At 34.6% G+C, this 16,111-nt stretch overlaps 1 protein-coding gene across 6 annotated transcripts; it reads left to right on the top strand.

The window, feature by feature from the left end:
- The first annotated feature begins 2,018 nt into the window (after nucleotides 1-2,018).
- Nucleotides 2,019-12,758, top strand: LOC121316236 (importin subunit alpha-6-like). 6 transcript variants are annotated; one of them, XM_041251168.1, is made up of 14 exons: nucleotides 2,019-2,116; nucleotides 2,709-2,851; nucleotides 3,645-3,746; nucleotides 3,860-3,959; nucleotides 4,298-4,392; nucleotides 4,518-4,649; nucleotides 6,636-6,724; nucleotides 6,995-7,094; nucleotides 7,496-7,659; nucleotides 8,613-8,691; nucleotides 8,888-9,013; nucleotides 9,930-10,057; nucleotides 12,114-12,292; nucleotides 12,383-12,758. In XM_041251168.1, exons 1-14 carry the CDS (start codon nucleotides 2,113-2,115, stop codon nucleotides 12,568-12,570), a joined length of 1,629 nt encoding a protein of 542 aa, XP_041107102.1. In that variant the 5' UTR covers nucleotides 2,019-2,112; the 3' UTR covers nucleotides 12,571-12,758. The 6 variants fall into 6 exon arrangements, with proteins under 6 accessions (XP_041107102.1, XP_041107104.1, XP_041107106.1 ...); XM_041251170.1 differs by having other exon boundaries at nucleotides 2,033-2,116; nucleotides 2,715-2,851; XM_041251172.1 differs by having other exon boundaries at nucleotides 2,034-2,139; nucleotides 2,715-2,851.
- The last annotated feature ends 3,353 nt before the right edge of the window (nucleotides 12,759-16,111 follow it).

Below are 16,111 nucleotides of genomic sequence, written 5' to 3'. Positions count from 1 at the left end.
CACCGTGGTTGGCTATTTCTTATAATTCATATACATAGTCAGTGTGCAGAAGTACTGATGTACTTACATGTTCTCTTGTGAAAGGGTGCCCTCTACTGCCACTATTTGGAACTGCTAGTGTTTAAGGCACTGGGTAATTTGCAGTCTGGCACCATTGAAATCTCTGGCTGCAATAACCTGTAAACCCATTTGTGAGGTTTGTGTTTTGACATAAAACATTTCTACCAAATTACATGCAGCTTGCGTTCCTCCTCTAATCCCTTCAATAATCACATGGTCAGTAGTAAGAGAAACGTGTGCATCAGTGATAGAGACACTGGCTCCAGTATCCACAAGCCTGCATTCAATGGCAAAGACACTGGCACCAGCATCCACAAGCCTGCATTCAATGGCAAAGACACTGGCTCCAGTATCCACAAGCCTGCATTCAATGGCAAAGACACTGGCTCCAGCATCCACAAGCCTGCATTCAATGGCAAAGACACTGGCTCCAGCATCCACAAGCCTGCATTCAATGGCAAAGGATAAGATGCTTAAGCAATTACTTCAGTTCCAGTTGAATTTAACAGAAAAGTTTAAAGTTCTGCTGCAGTTTAGTAATTTGTTTGAAAGCAATAGGCCTGTGTCAGTGAACGTTTTTGACTACCTTGAAGATTTAAAAATCAGTTTTGCTGAAAATAAAGTTATGAAGCTAGAAGCTTCTGCTTCAAAAAAGAAAGAGACATTAGCAATCTACCAGTTAGCTGAGGCAAAACTCTCCAAGTACCGGTCCATGGGTGGTGCGCAACCAGTCATACATTTCCTCAGAGTGCAGGATTTTCAACCCTTCAAGTCTAGTCTTTTTTCCAGAGGATAAGTCACAATTCTCAAATATCCCAAGGTTTACAGATTTACTGAAAGAAGAGCTTCACTTTTACTTTGGTTCAAATGCTATAAAGTCTGCGATGTGATTGACTCTGATCTCTTCTGGGACAGCATGCAGTTAAAACTACCTGTGCTTCCAAACTGGCCAAAACATGCAAGGATTGTGTGATTAATTCTACTGATGTGGAGTGAAGCGAGAGATAAAAGCAAGAAACACATATTGATTAAAGCAGGGCGTTAATACTTGTTTATTTTTAGTTTCTGTGAAGATTAAAATTATTTTTGCAGTTTATTACCAGTACAAATTCTACACCAGTAACAAACCCCTAACAGGCTGATGTAACCAGTTCAACGTCACAGCTAAAGAAAGAGGTCGTGTTTTTACCTTAAATTTAACGAAAGGGTATGAGCAGTTCTACCAATCTGGGCCAGTTTTAAACTGAGGCAACAGTGAAATCAGCTGTCAGTTTGTTCCAGGGAAAAAAAATACTATTTGGAGTAATGTCAAAGATTAAACTAAATAATTTTTCATTTTGAAAAACAGTATGACATTATAATTGGACTGCTCTAATGACAACATAAAGAACGTTTCAATATTATGTTTGTATCGGTCAATTTGGGATTTTGTTGAATAAAGTATATTTATCGAACGTTTTAATTTGTTCGTGAAGCTAGTTTGGCTTTCCAATTCACCGGCTGGGCGGTTTTTAATTTCAGTTCTGTTCAAAGCATAGAAGTGAAGAAGCTATGCCAATCCAGCAATTTCTAATGACGTTACAGCCAAACTAGCAAAAAAATGTTTGCATTCGGGTCACAACCCCGTAATGATATGATGCGAAGGACCAAGGTTTTAAAACTTGTATTTATTTTTTAACCTTTTATTCAGTTTCAGTCTTGAGCAGCTGTTGGATGTTTGTTCAAAGTGTCTACAGGTTTTTAATATTCATAATACATTTTCAGCTAAATTGGTCGTTTTTGGCTCATTATGCATAGTATATAACTTCCACTGTGGCAACAAAGGTCTTGTTATTTATTATTTTGCATACCACATAATATTCAGGACTGCATGTGAACATCTGCTTTTGCAGACGCAGCCGTGACGTATTACGAATCCTGACGTTACGATTGGCACGAAGGGACTTCTGGGAATGTTAGTTTACAGTGATTGACTTAAGGGGCGCCATATTGTTGTCCGCTGTGTCTCCAGAAATAAAGCTACGCAGTTAACTGACACACCTACTACAGCGAATGGGTAAACCTTGACGGTGTATTTTCGTACGTTTTAGTTATTTATTTGTAATTATTTTCACAGCATGTGTTAGTAGTTAGCGAGTCGAATTCGTGTTTGTGTCTGGTTCTTTAATGTCACAGGTATATAAAAACATTGGGAACTGAAATGCTTTACAGTCAAGATCGACTGTAGCCGGCCTGCACGCTGAGTTGAATTTATTTCAACTAAGGGAGCAGATTTGACACCAGGCCTAACTGGGCACTATTTCAGATCAAACGCATGTTGAACGGGGCTATAATAATAATAATAATAATAATAATAATAATCTCGGATATGTCATAAGCACCATATCAAACGTAATGTGGTGTTGCGTCTCCGTGTTTTTATCATGCGTGGTTGCTTAAATTAGTTCCATTATTTTATTAAATACATTAGCAAAATGTTTTAAGTACAATAGAGATAGTAATTCAGTTTACCTACTACTGACAATGGTAATTGAAGTGATATTAAAAAAATAAAAATAAAACGTTAATACATAGTAGTTTTGCTAAGAATGCTGGTGACAGACTGTAGACTTATGTTTTATTGAAATAATAGTAATAATAATTGTTAGTTACAGGCGCAATTATGGCAAGCCCAATAAAAGATAACTACAGAATGAAGCGCTACAAAAATAAAGCCATGAATCCTCAGGAGATGCGCAGACGGAGAGAAGAAGAAGGGATTCAGCTTCGGAAACAAAAGCGAGAAGAGCAGGTAAGTGATCTGGGTTTCGTATGCTGAGACTTTAGGGGGCTTTGAAGTTTACATCCCAAGCCTGCTCCATGGGGCACACCCATTTTGAAGGATACGTATTATGCAATTTATTGATACCACTAATCTTGGACTAACACATACCTAAAGTGAAATTAGGCCAGCGTGCAAAACTCTGTCCCATAGATCCTGTCCAGTCCAGGTCTTTGTTTTATTCCAAGCAGGTCCTGAATTAGTTTAATAACACGGCTATGGTTCAGTTAACTAATATAGAACCCGAATGGAAGAGTGCCACAGTTGTGTATATTGAGTATGTCATGCTAAAGTGGCTTACTGTACTGTTAATTATCACCTGTCTGAACATTAATTTAGTTCTGTCCAATATAGATTTGTTGTGGTGACCAGGGAGGGCATTCATTTTTAAACTGTTTAGCAGTAAAGATTTTGAATGAGACTCAGGTACTGTGTACCTGCTGCGTTACTTTTGCATGTTAGTGTAAGACATATTTTTTAAAAAGTCATATTGGATGCAGTACCTTTTTGTGTCATTTTCTTCTAAAATTATTTTCTGCAGCCAGTTTTTCTGTCTGTCCGAGCCAAGGACTTGGAAACAAAAATCAGAATTCAAGAAGCGTAAATGAAGGATATGAATAGTCATTTGTTAAATAGCTGTAGTAACAGAATGCTGTAATTAAATCAGAAATGCCTCAGTTGGTTTGACTAAATACTATTATAGAGTGACATAGCAATATACCTACACTGTTGGATTTGATTGCCTCTCCCCTCTTGTTTTCAGTTGTTTAAGAGAAGAAACGTCTCGCTTCCTACTAATGAAGAATCCATGTTAGAATGCCCAATACAGGATCCCGACATAAGCTCCACAGTGCCACATGCAGGAGTAAGTTTGTAATAGACATTTTTGTAACACTTATAGAGCACTACACTACCATACATTTTATTTTCATTATTTACATTGAAATTTTTACGTAGTGGTGATTTAACACATTTCAGGAAGGAGTAATAACGCCCGATATGGTTCAGATGATTTTTTCCGATGATCCTGATCAGCAACTTGTGGCAACACAAAAGTTTAGGAAATTACTCTCTAAAGGTAAGGCTTATTTCATCACTTTCTGTGTTGCTGTTGGTTTTCCTCTTCTGTATCGTAATCGTGCTCTATGTCTGACTCACAAAAATGAAGTGTTACAATACATCATTTAAGTTCTTACCTAGTTTAGATAGAAGATGTATGCGCATAGGTTAGCATATGAAAACAAAACTACATTTTTAAGTATAAAACCCTTGTGACTATTTGCTTGGTTTGTATTGTACAGATAAAATTGTTGAATTCAATCTGTCTGTTGGTCTTGCATCGAAGTCTCCTGTAAACATACAATACATCAAATGTGTTGAGTGTGACTAAATATTATTTGCATTTTATTTACATAGAACCTTATCCACCTATAGATGAAGTAATACTTACACAAGGAGTTGTAAACAGATTTGTACAGTTTCTCAAAAGACTTGAAAATTGCACACTGCAGGTATGTTGTCTTGGTAATATTACTATTTGGATGCAATATATTTTCTTTGGCATGGGTGCTGTTAAATATGTGCTTTTTAAGTGCTTTTGATAATGTGTTGTCTCTGTCTCATTTTACATCTGCAGTTTGAAGCAGCATGGGCTTTAACGAATATAGCGTCTGGAACTTTTCAACATACCAAAGTTGTTATCGAAACTGGTGCAGTACCAATTTTTATAGAGTTGCTCAATTCAGAATATGAAGATGTACAAGAACAGGTAATTTAAAATTGGATATATTTTTGGGGTGTGTGGGGATGTGGTTTTGTTTAGTTTTTTGGTTTGGTTCAGTTTGAGAGGTCAAATGCAGACTTCTAGTCATGGTGGAGTTCTGTTAAATATTTTATATGTTTGTACTGTGCAGAATATTTGTAGCGGTTGCAGAAGAAGACCTGTTTATATATATATATATATATATATATATATATATATATATATATATATATATATATATATATATATATAGATAGATAGATAGATATCTATCTATTATAATACACGCACACTACTAAGGCAAGCACCTCGCAAATAAAAAGAAAATGGGTTTCATAAAACTTCTGCAGGGCTGTGACATTGCAGATTTTCACCAGAAACAACTAGTAATATTCATTGCAGATCCTGTTTTAGGACATACCATGGCGCTCATACTACTAGTTTGCTGTGGAACTGTACACTCTATTGAACAGATTTCTCAGGTAAAACATTCTGATGACAATATGAACTTGGCTGTATTTTTGTTATGCAGCAATTATTAATGAATAATAGTAATAATAATAATAATAATAATAATAATAATAATAACAATAATACAAACAAAATTAAATGTGTACAATAAATATGTTAAATAACACAAACATGGTACAAGTAAATAAAATGGACCAAACTCAAGTGACAAACTGAAAAGCGCCTCTTTTTCACTAAACTATGTAAAAGAAACCCGCTAGATCCCCAAATCACGGAAGCAAAAAGCACTTCAGTTTGTCTCGGCTACAGTTCACCACAGCAATAACAAAGCTTTGTTGCAGCAGCCACCTCCACATTATTACCTGCCCCAGAGATGTTTAAGTAATGAGACTAAACACCGCTCCATTATCATGCCCTCTAATAAAGACTAATAAGTGTCAAGGAAGCAAGTGTTCATAGCTGGCAACTTACGTTTCAGATAAAAGCCCTTTTTCAGCTGTGTAGAAAGAAAAGTAAACACAGATCAGTACAATTTCTTTAAATACTTTTACTGCACAGCATTTTCTTTTTTTTTCTACACAGCTGAAGGAGTTTAAACTTTAAATTATAGCCTGCCACTTCTACACAGCTCCATATCTCAGTCGACCAGTGAGGTATTTTGGTTTTACTCAGTCAACTTTAAAGCTTTTCCATCTCTTAATTTCTTTCTGCTCGCTAGATCTGTACACTTCTTATTTCAGCTACTGTTTTTTGGTCCTCCCCAACAGTGTTTTTTACATCAGTGATCATCTGCAACTTTTTTCTTTGTGACTGAAACTTTCAGAAAACTTGCCAAATATAATGGATATGTGTTGAAAAGCCATTTCAGTAATTGTATCATGTTTTGTCTAAAGAAAGCTTTTTTTTTTTTAAAAGCAACCCTGCCATTGTGTATTTACCGAGTTAATGATTTCACTCATCGCAAAACAGTGAGCGCAAGCGACGGCACTTGCAAAGTGCTTTAGGAAACATGCAGCACCGCCCTCTGCGTCCTCGTAACCTCATCGTGAGCACATCGCCATCGCAGAACTTCTGTGAAACAGGCCCCAGAAACATATTTTGTTCCCTGGCTTATAGACCTCCACATACTTGAACTTCTATAGGTCATTCTGGTGAAGGACTTTGCAGATTACCACCCACCACTTAAGGAATCCTGTAGATCCTTTTCATGATGAATAGGGTCCGTGAAATTCACGGGAGAATTAGAACGACATGACTTTCCTACAATTCAGCCCTAAAGCTTAATGTCTGTGTAGCCACTACAGCTAAACTGATCAAAATAATAATTAAGTAATCAACCCATTAAGTTCTTGCTAGTTAGAAAACACCCTCTAATTATGAGGGACAATTATTGTCATTCTAGAAATGGATGTGTTAATTAATTTTCTCCCCACTAATGGCATTCTTCTCTGTAAATTGTGTTGCCTCATAGTATTTCAAATTGCTCCTGTTATTTAATTTTGAATGTATTTTAATTTACAGGCAGTCTGGGCTCTGGGAAATATAGCTGGGGACAATGCAGAGTGCAGAGACTATGTGTTAAACTGTGAAATACTTCCTTCACTCTTACAGTAAGTAATATTTATTCATTAACTTAAGTTTTTCAGCCAGTGGCAGTCATCTGCTATTTTTAAAAATTAATCTTTGAGACTAGGCAAATTTGAATCTGTCAAATTGTGTTTTACATATGAAAATATTTGTTTTGTGACGTTGCTGAAGAGGTTGAAAACTTGTTAAAGCTGTATGTTCCACTGTTCCCATAAATAACATGGGAGATACAGAATAAATAACTTGAATTGTTTTTTATTAAACTGAATAGTTAATACAATTTTATTTTTCAGATTACTAACAAAGTCAAGTCGACTTACAACAACAAGAAATGCAGTATGGGCTCTGTCTAATTTATGCAGAGGGAAGAATCCTCCTCCAGATTTTAGTAAGGTATTTGAACATTTTGCATTGCCAGTGCATTTTTGTGACTCGTATATGGGAACGTTTACTGTACTGATTGCGATGTAGACACGTTCTGCTGCATTTTAGTAAGTTTGCAAGGATTTTGAATAACGCTGTACTCTTCTGTGTTGTGTTGCCTTGAATGTGATTTCAAGTCCTCTTATCATGGGGCATTGTTCTTTTATAAAAACCAAAAAAAACAATAATGCATCTCATGAATAGGCTTAGAATTTGAAGGTCATGTGGCCTAAATCTTTACAAAAGCAGTTTTGTTCTAGACAAAATTATATGAAAGCCCAACAGAACACTTCTGTCAAGTCATTTTTAAAGAGCAATTGATTCTTGTAATCTATTGCTAACCTCATGATTTGTCTCCATTAATAATTTAGGTATCTCCGTGTTTGAATGTGTTGTCAAGGCTTCTCTTCAGCAGTGATCCAGATGTGTTGGCAGATGCTTGCTGGGCCCTTTCATATCTCTCAGATGGACCCAATGACAAAATTCAAGCAGTAATTGACTCCGGTGTTTGTAGAAGACTAGTGGAGCTTTTGATGTAAGCAAAGTATCAAGCTTTTTTTTTTTTTTTTTTTTAATTCTGAATGTTGTGTGAAATACTTTTAATGTTAAACCAAAAGCTTGGATGATCAAGTCACATTGCTGTATAGTTTTGAGTTGGTAGCATGAGCTATTTATTATTATTATTATTATTATTATTATTATTATTATTATTGTTGTTATTATTACTTAAAAGACCCTGGTCTTACTCTGGCAGTTAGTTACTATATTCCATTCACAGATTTCTGAATTCCCATACTTTGTACATGTTTTATTCTGCATTATATTAACGCTATAAGTAATTGTCCGGTAACTACAGGGAGTTTCAAGAATATGAGGAGATAAGCGTTCAGCAGGATAACAAGGTTTGAAGGTGAATTGCAGAGAAATTCCAAGTAGTAATCATATGTAAGGCCCTAGGAAAATCTCGGAAATTCTTTAAAATTCATGGGTAAAGTATCATATTTTGCGGAATGAGCACAGAACTATTTTATAAATTGTGTACAGATTATTATTATTATTATTATTTTAAACATCAAATGTAGAGATAAAGCACTGACATCGTCAAAATCATCATAACAGTTATTCAAGCACTTTATAATAGCTTGTAAAACGGTGTTGCAATTTACAGCCTGTAGGTAAAGTGTATCTGCAAGGACAGCTTGTAGTCCTACTACATCAGATGCATGTTCACCATTTAGGTCTTGCAAAACAAATACTATGTGTAACCCTTACTGATCTTGGGCATCAGTCGACTTGTCAGTGACCGCTGACAAGCAACCGGACTTTTACTAATTCCATAATCTCTTGCTTGTGATACTCTGCAACTTTAGGTCTGAAGAATTTACATAACTTTTGGTAGTCAAAAGCCCATTGCCAAATTAGCAGATTCTCTTGATTTCAGAATCGGAGCAGAAGCAGCACATCATTTTTTTTTTTTTTTTAAATTAGGAACAGTGACTACAAGGTTGTTTCCCCTGTGTTGAGGGCAGTTGGAAATATAGTAACAGGTGATGACGTTCAAACTCAGGTAAGTGTTATTTTCAGTTCTATGCAATTTTCCTACCAACAAAGATTAGAATTCAGACTTCTGTTGGCTGCACTATTGTATGTATGATTTTATTAATACATTGGAGTACATTATTAGCTTTTTATAACTAGCACAATACGTGCAGTGACATCTTTCACTGCTCCCGTTGCTGTTACTTGTTTGTTTTTTCTCTTAGGTAATACTTAACTGCTCAGCATTGCCTTGTCTTCTACATCTACTGAGTAGTCCTAAAGAATCTATAAGAAAGGAAGCCTGCTGGACTGTTTCTAATATTACTGCAGGAAACAGAACTCAGATCCAGGTAATGCATTTGATTAAGGTCTGACTAGAATTTAAAAGTATACAAAATATAAATTTCAATTAAGAGTTTAGTTGGTAATTATAATTTTAATGTCAGTAATTGAAAATGTGTGCATTTCTTCTTTTTTATATATGTATGTGTATTTAATATTAATATTTAATTATGCTCACATAACCCACTAGAGATATCGCAGATGTTGGGGGTCCAATATAAATCCGCTATATATCAAGGGCCGCGAGAGACCCATAGAAAAATAAATAGGCTAGCAAATACTGTACAACCGCTCCCTCATTTTATCGGGTGCATCAGGATCAGGTGTAAATCCTGTACGCAATTTGCTTTTTCTCATTTTTCATATAAAAAGCAGTACTCCATTTTAATTTGTACAGCAGAGGGTAATTGCTTCTTATCAACTTCAGTCTCCAATTAATTTCATGAGTCTTACTCTCCTTTCTCAAATGCACAAATCCGCTGCATTGAAATAATCCATTCCCACCAACATAGGAGGCTTGTTGCTAGGGAGCTGACTTCACTGCCTTGTGGCTTTTGCTAGTGCATTGCTGCCACAAGTGAACACCTTGTTGGCTAAAGTAAAAACCGCTTCAGCAAGTAGATGTTTAATTTGCTTTGTGTTATTGTGCAATACGTGTGTATAGGATAACAGTACGATATTAACGCTTCGTTTGTAATTGTTTTGTATATTGGTGTTTGTGATGTGCAGTATAAAATAAAATGAACAGTAACTCTAAGTGCCTATGTATATTGCAGCTAAGGCATACGCAGTTTGACAGTAAAAATTGGGAGCCAATATATCCGAATCCGCAGTATAGCGAGGGGTGTGTGTGTGTCTATTTTATATATATATATATATTTTTAACATTGAATGATGTATGACATTTCTTTTGTTTATTTGCAGGCTGTAATAGAATCAAACATATTCCCTGTACTAATTGAGATTCTTCAGAAAGCTGAGTTTCGCACAAGAAAGGAAGCCGCATGGGCCATCACTAATGCAACATCAGGAGGAACACCTGAACAGATCAGGTACTGTATACCACTAGCTAAGTTACGAGCAGATGATGAGTTTTATATTGTTGTATCCATTTAGATAAGGGATGCAAAAGTTATAATTTTCCGACATTTGCATACAATTTCAAACGGAGCGATACCAACAAGAGAAAACCGAATTGAAACCGAATTTTGAAAAAGCATTGTCAGTTTTTAGCACAGCACACGGCGGGCATTTCCGGGAGCTCATCACACACTTTTCTGCATGTAGGTGGTTCATATTAACACCCCTAACAATTTTTATAGGGTAACCATAAGTCAAAAGTTATAACAAGACTCTCCTGAATGATTGACAGCCCTTAGTAGGGAAAACTGTGGCTTTTACTTAGTGAAAACATACAAATTGAAAACTACAAATTGAAAAACACAATTGCAAAGCCCACAACACAATGGAAGTAACGATTAACTCCACTCCCCCAGATACACCAGCACAGTCTCCATCTGTTTGTGGAGAACTTGAAGATGTTTAGAAAGCGCAAGTTAAGTCTTTAATAACTTAGCCGTGGTATACTTCTGTCAGTGTTGTAATTTGTATTACAAAGCTATAGCTTAGTGTTGCAAAGCTATAATTTCATTTAAATGAATAAAAATGAGCAGTGATTAATTTGTACAGAAAGAGGTGATGGGGTGCAAACAGTGACAATACCATTCTTAAGAATCTCACATTCAAAATCATAAGTTTATTTGAGAGAGTAGTGTACTACTAGTGTTAAGTCGGTTGAACATGGTATATTTCTGTCAGTGGTGTTATAATTGGTATCACAATGTTATTGTGTTTACCATAAATGAGTTTGTGTACAGTAATAATGGTTTTATATATTAGTAAAGGAAACGCTCGCCACACAGGCTCTTTTCCCTTCCAAATACACGACCCAACACAGGATAGCAAGAAACACGCTGACGCGCACATTCATTATTACAAAAATAAATCCAAACAAATAAACTCAAACTAAAATACAAACAGGAACCTAACTAATGACCGAACAGGTAAGCTGTTTACCGGTCATAAAACAACACACAGGTTTACACACTATCAAGTGGGCTTCTTCACACAGCAGCCCTGAGCAGACTGGCTGCTTTCTTTAAATACCCTGCACCTGGCTGTAATGTACAATAGCCAGTTGCAAGGGATAATTAAACTAACAATAATCAGAAACAATTATCAAAATAGGGTTTTTCAACCTGTGTCCTTCTGGGAGGTGTATTAACATTTCCACAATGATGGCCGAGCTACAAAAAAAACAAGTAAAATGTTGTCTAATTTAAATTATAGTTTCTGACCGCTAGTATTAATTTACACAAAACTAATTTATGGTAAACTATGATACATAACCTTTACATAACTTTACTAAAATTTAAAATAAAATGCATTGTAAGGAGTCAAAAGCTGAAGCTGGAAGCTTGAGTTTAAAAAAACAAGTCTCCCATTCAATTTAATTAATTTGTGTAGCCATAGTCAAACAATTTTAAATAATGATGTTAAACTGACTACAACAGCCAAATACAAAAGTACTGAAAGAAAATGCATGTATTGAAATTGCTTTTGTTTCTCTTATTACATTCTGTTGGCATATTGATTGAAGTCGAGTGCAAGGGCCTTACCCATAAAGTCAGATGTATATCACAGGAGCTGCCGTTCTACTCTGATGTGATTTGCACACAATTTGCCACTTACAACTGACAATGAAGGTACCAATAAAAATAATAAATAAAAAAAGGTATGCTGTCTATTGATATGTCAACATTCAGACGAAACCCGTCCCTGGGATCTGTAGCAAACAGCCATTGGTTTCAAAAACTGAGTAGTAAACTTCAAGTCTTCCTTCCGTTTGCTGTAACTACAGTGTTATAATAATGCTGGTGACTTTGAGACTGGATAGTCAGACATACGAAAATGCTACTCGACAGGTCTCTATCTCTATTTTTTGTTTAATAACTAAAACTGCACTTTTGTATGCAGCTAAGTAATCTCCCAGAGTTGTTAGTGAGGACTATCCCAGTGGCAAATTAAACCATTTATTTTACTTTTTAGGTACTTGGTATCCTTGAATTCCATTAAGCCCCTTTGTGACTTGCTGACCGTGATGGACTCTAAAATAGTTCAAGTTGCTTTGAATGGGCTGGAAAATATTTTAAGATTGGGAGAGCAAGAAGCAAAACAGAATGGCACAGGCATCAACCCTTACTGCTCCTTTATAGAAGAAGCATATGGTAGGATTTCTATGTTTTATTTCTCTCATACTGTTATAACAGTTGAGAAAAAAAATGTCATTCACTTTATAATAAACTTGTTTCCTATAGGTCTGGATAAAATTGAATTTCTCCAAAGTCATGAGAACCAAGAGATCTATCAGAAGGCTTTTGATTTAATAGAACACTATTTTGGTGTGGAAGAAGAAGATTCCAGCATTGCCCCGCAGGTTGACGAGACCCAACAACAGTTCATCTTTCAGCAACAGGAGGCACCAATGGAGGGGTTTCAGCTGTAACCCCAAACCCAAATATCCTGAACAGCCTTCAGGCAAGAGTGCTCCAAGCTTCTTTTTTTATCATTTAACTTTTTTTTTTTTTTCACCCCCCAATTATCTTCACATGGTGAAAGCCTGAAACTGCCCTGTTCGTTTTTTAGATGGTTACATTTTGTTGTTGTTGGCAAGATAAACATTTTATTATTTAAGTTAGCGTCAAGTATTTTCTTGGAAATTTAAACTTTTTTTTTTTTTTTTTTTACACTGTGTGATTTGTAAGGCTTGCATCAGCAGCTTGGAAACAAAAACAAATTGCAGGTTTAAAAAAGTAAAGGAATGTTTAATACAAGTCAAATTGGCTACATGAATTAATTGCGACACTGACACACACCTCCAAATCCCTTCAGAGCTAAGCTACCTCTTGGAACAACATTTAAACAAATTACAAGTAAGAATGTATAAATGTACATTATTTAAAAGCATGCTAAACTTGTGTCAAAACCACAGTGCATAAAATAGAATACATCTTATTTTATTTATACATTTGTATCGTTGACTTGTCTTTATGCTATGGTTGCAGTTAGGTATGTTCAGACATCTTCGTCTACCAAGTCATTATTCTAGTCAAGCTGTGGTAACCTAACAAGGTTATTTGCTCAACTAAACATGCGGGCAAATGTTTGTCTTTAAACTTGAAGAAAACTGCACTTTATATATGTTTAATTTAAATAAATGGAAATAACTAAGTATTTGCATGCTTTGTACATTCATTTTAGACCATGATTAATACTTTAATGTCTATTTACCTTATTTATTCTGTTTAAAGAATCCATTAGAAAAAACAAAAAATAAAAAAAAATTATTCTGTTCTATATGGGTTACTTTATACTGTTACACAACATAAAAGCATTTTGTTGGCTGCAAAGTATTTGTCAGTGAATTTGATTGCCGCACTGCTGATTGTACTTTATATTAAGGTAAAGGGCAGAACAGAAGTAGTGTTCTCCAAGTCATTTTGTGAATTCAAAATGAATTCTGAACTCACTTGGATTTAGACTGCTTTAAAGAACACTTTCATACTTGTGAATTTAAACTTTTTCCACAATAAAGATGTAGATTATCAGCTTATTACATTACCATAGTCAAGCTCTTTAAATGCATTTGATCGTTGTTGAATCAATGATGTTGCATCACATTTAAATCAAGATTTCAGTCGTCTGTATTGTATTTTGTATTGTCTTTATAAATAGATTTAATTGGTTAAACCTGGATTCCATGGGTACTGTACTACTTTATCAATTAAATTAGGGCCAAAATGTAGATCTTCTGACCTGTTACTAAAGTTCTCTGCTGTGAGTTAATGAAATCTTTGTATATTATGTATACATCCAACCTTTGTAAAGACTGTTTTTTATATTTTAATATATATTTATATTGCGTTGTCATTCACAGTAAGTGTTATAATTAAATTATATATATACTTATATATATATATATATATATTATAATAATATATATATTTTGTCTCAGTAGAATCTGCCAATTGCAAATAATTATATATTTATAAAATTTACAAATTAATAAATGTGAGTTATGTTCAAGCAATGATCAGATATACTAAAGTGTATTATATGGAGTCATTTATATCAGGTTTTTTTTTGTATACCATACTGTGAATGTTTCTAGGGATTTTTATAATTGCTTCACACTAGTATTTTGATGCTTACATTAGTTATTACTGGTGTCAAGTGTAATCAAATCAACTGCATTATAATGCAAGATTTTATTTATGAAGGGAAGGATTGGGCAGTTTTTGTTCACTGCTTTCTGTTATGTTTACTAAGGTTTAGTTCTCTTGTGCTGGCATACCTGATGCTAAGCAGTTTTTTTTACATTATGTAGAAAAAACACATTACAACAAAGCAATGAAGTGCTACACTACACTTTTACAGTATTGTAGAATTCCTCATCAGTGATTCATTAAACCTATATTAACATGATACAATTATGTGTATGGAATATGTAATCCACTGTTTAGGGATTTTTACTCATATATATATATACACTGTATTTTAATAAAGATAAAAAATGTAATGCGGCCCAATAAACAGTATCTAAAAAGCTCCAAAAATCACCATAATGTGTTTGGATATTGTGGAAAGTGACCGTTATGTTTTAACTGAATGGGTTTAGCCAATGTAGTAGTAGTAGTAGTATTTCTCAAATGTAAAAACTGTATTTATTAATGGCCATACACCACCTTTTAGAAATAATGGGCACAGTTGTCAGTTTGTTTTTGTTTTTTTAGTTTGATATTAATTAATATTTTCATTGATACCAAACTATTTAACATATACAAAAATAAAAAAAAAATAAAAAAAAACAAGGTTTTATGAATGGGGTCCTAAGTTGCATATGTCTGTAGAAAACTGCTTATCATAAACTACTCATGCATTACTTTTTTCTTCATAAACAGGTTTTGTAGAAGGTGCTTGTACAGTGTCACAGGCCAGAGAAAGTTAAATGTTACATGTAGTAAAGTTTAATTCCTTCTAATGGCGCAGGTGCATTTAGGTTTCATCTAGATTTCTAATTTTTCAGGGCTCTACATTTATTTTGTTTTCATTGAAAATGTGTGCTGTATGTATACATTTATTTTTCCTTTTGAGCACTGTTGCTGGTAGCAGCCACAGAACAAGACAGATTCACAAGAACTTTAAGGATTGCTTTACCTACACAAAAGTTCAGAACATTTAGCTTAAAACAAGAGGGCTGTCTCATACTGGACTGTAAAGTGGTTGCTAGTTTCTGCTACCTTGTATATGTAATAAAGCTATCAAAACCCCATCATCAGTACATTTTACAAATAACAATAAAATGCTCTTTCACAAACCTATTGGTAGATGGTAGACATTATATTTCATAATCCTTTATGTATCTGATATGCTTCCCACACCACACAGTATGTCATCTGAGAAGCAGTCAGAGATTGTGTCAAATTTTCATCATGGCACAAGCCAAATGATACATGAGATGGTTGGATTTATGTATTTTCTTTAAAAGTGGTGTACAGCATGGTCTACGTGCAAACAACTGTTCTGTGTTCAGGTGCCTTTGTACAGTTCTTTGATGCACTATTATGCCTGATGCTTCTAAATCTTGCTTTTAAATCCTTGGCTGTTAATCTTGGATTTTATTTTTCTGCTAAATCTGTTCTGCATTATTATTGCTCTGATTGTGGATTTTGGCATTCCATGTTTTTTTGATACTGTTCTGTAGCCATTTCCTTTATACTTCTCTCAAATGTGAATCCAACTCTCTTGCCTTGACCATCAAAAAGCTGTTCAACAAATGTTGAAAATAATTGCAGCTTTTTCTTGCTATTGATTGTATAATGCATATTAGTTACTGTGTACAGGTTTTTAATCGGTGAATATATTGTTTGATTCTCTTACATTTTTACAGACAATGTAAAGGTCTAAAACTTTTGTCATAAACAGATATTTTAAATTACGTGCTATTTTATTTTATTTTTTTATATAAAGATTTGTTAAGCTACCAG

This window comes from Polyodon spathula, chromosome 5 (assembly GCF_017654505.1).
Source record: "Polyodon spathula isolate WHYD16114869_AA chromosome 5, ASM1765450v1, whole genome shotgun sequence".
In the NCBI taxonomy this organism is placed as follows: domain Eukaryota; kingdom Metazoa; phylum Chordata; class Actinopteri; order Acipenseriformes; family Polyodontidae; genus Polyodon; species Polyodon spathula.
The sequence above is the reverse complement of the archived record's forward strand: the minus strand, read 5'-3'. Positions and strand labels throughout refer to the sequence as shown.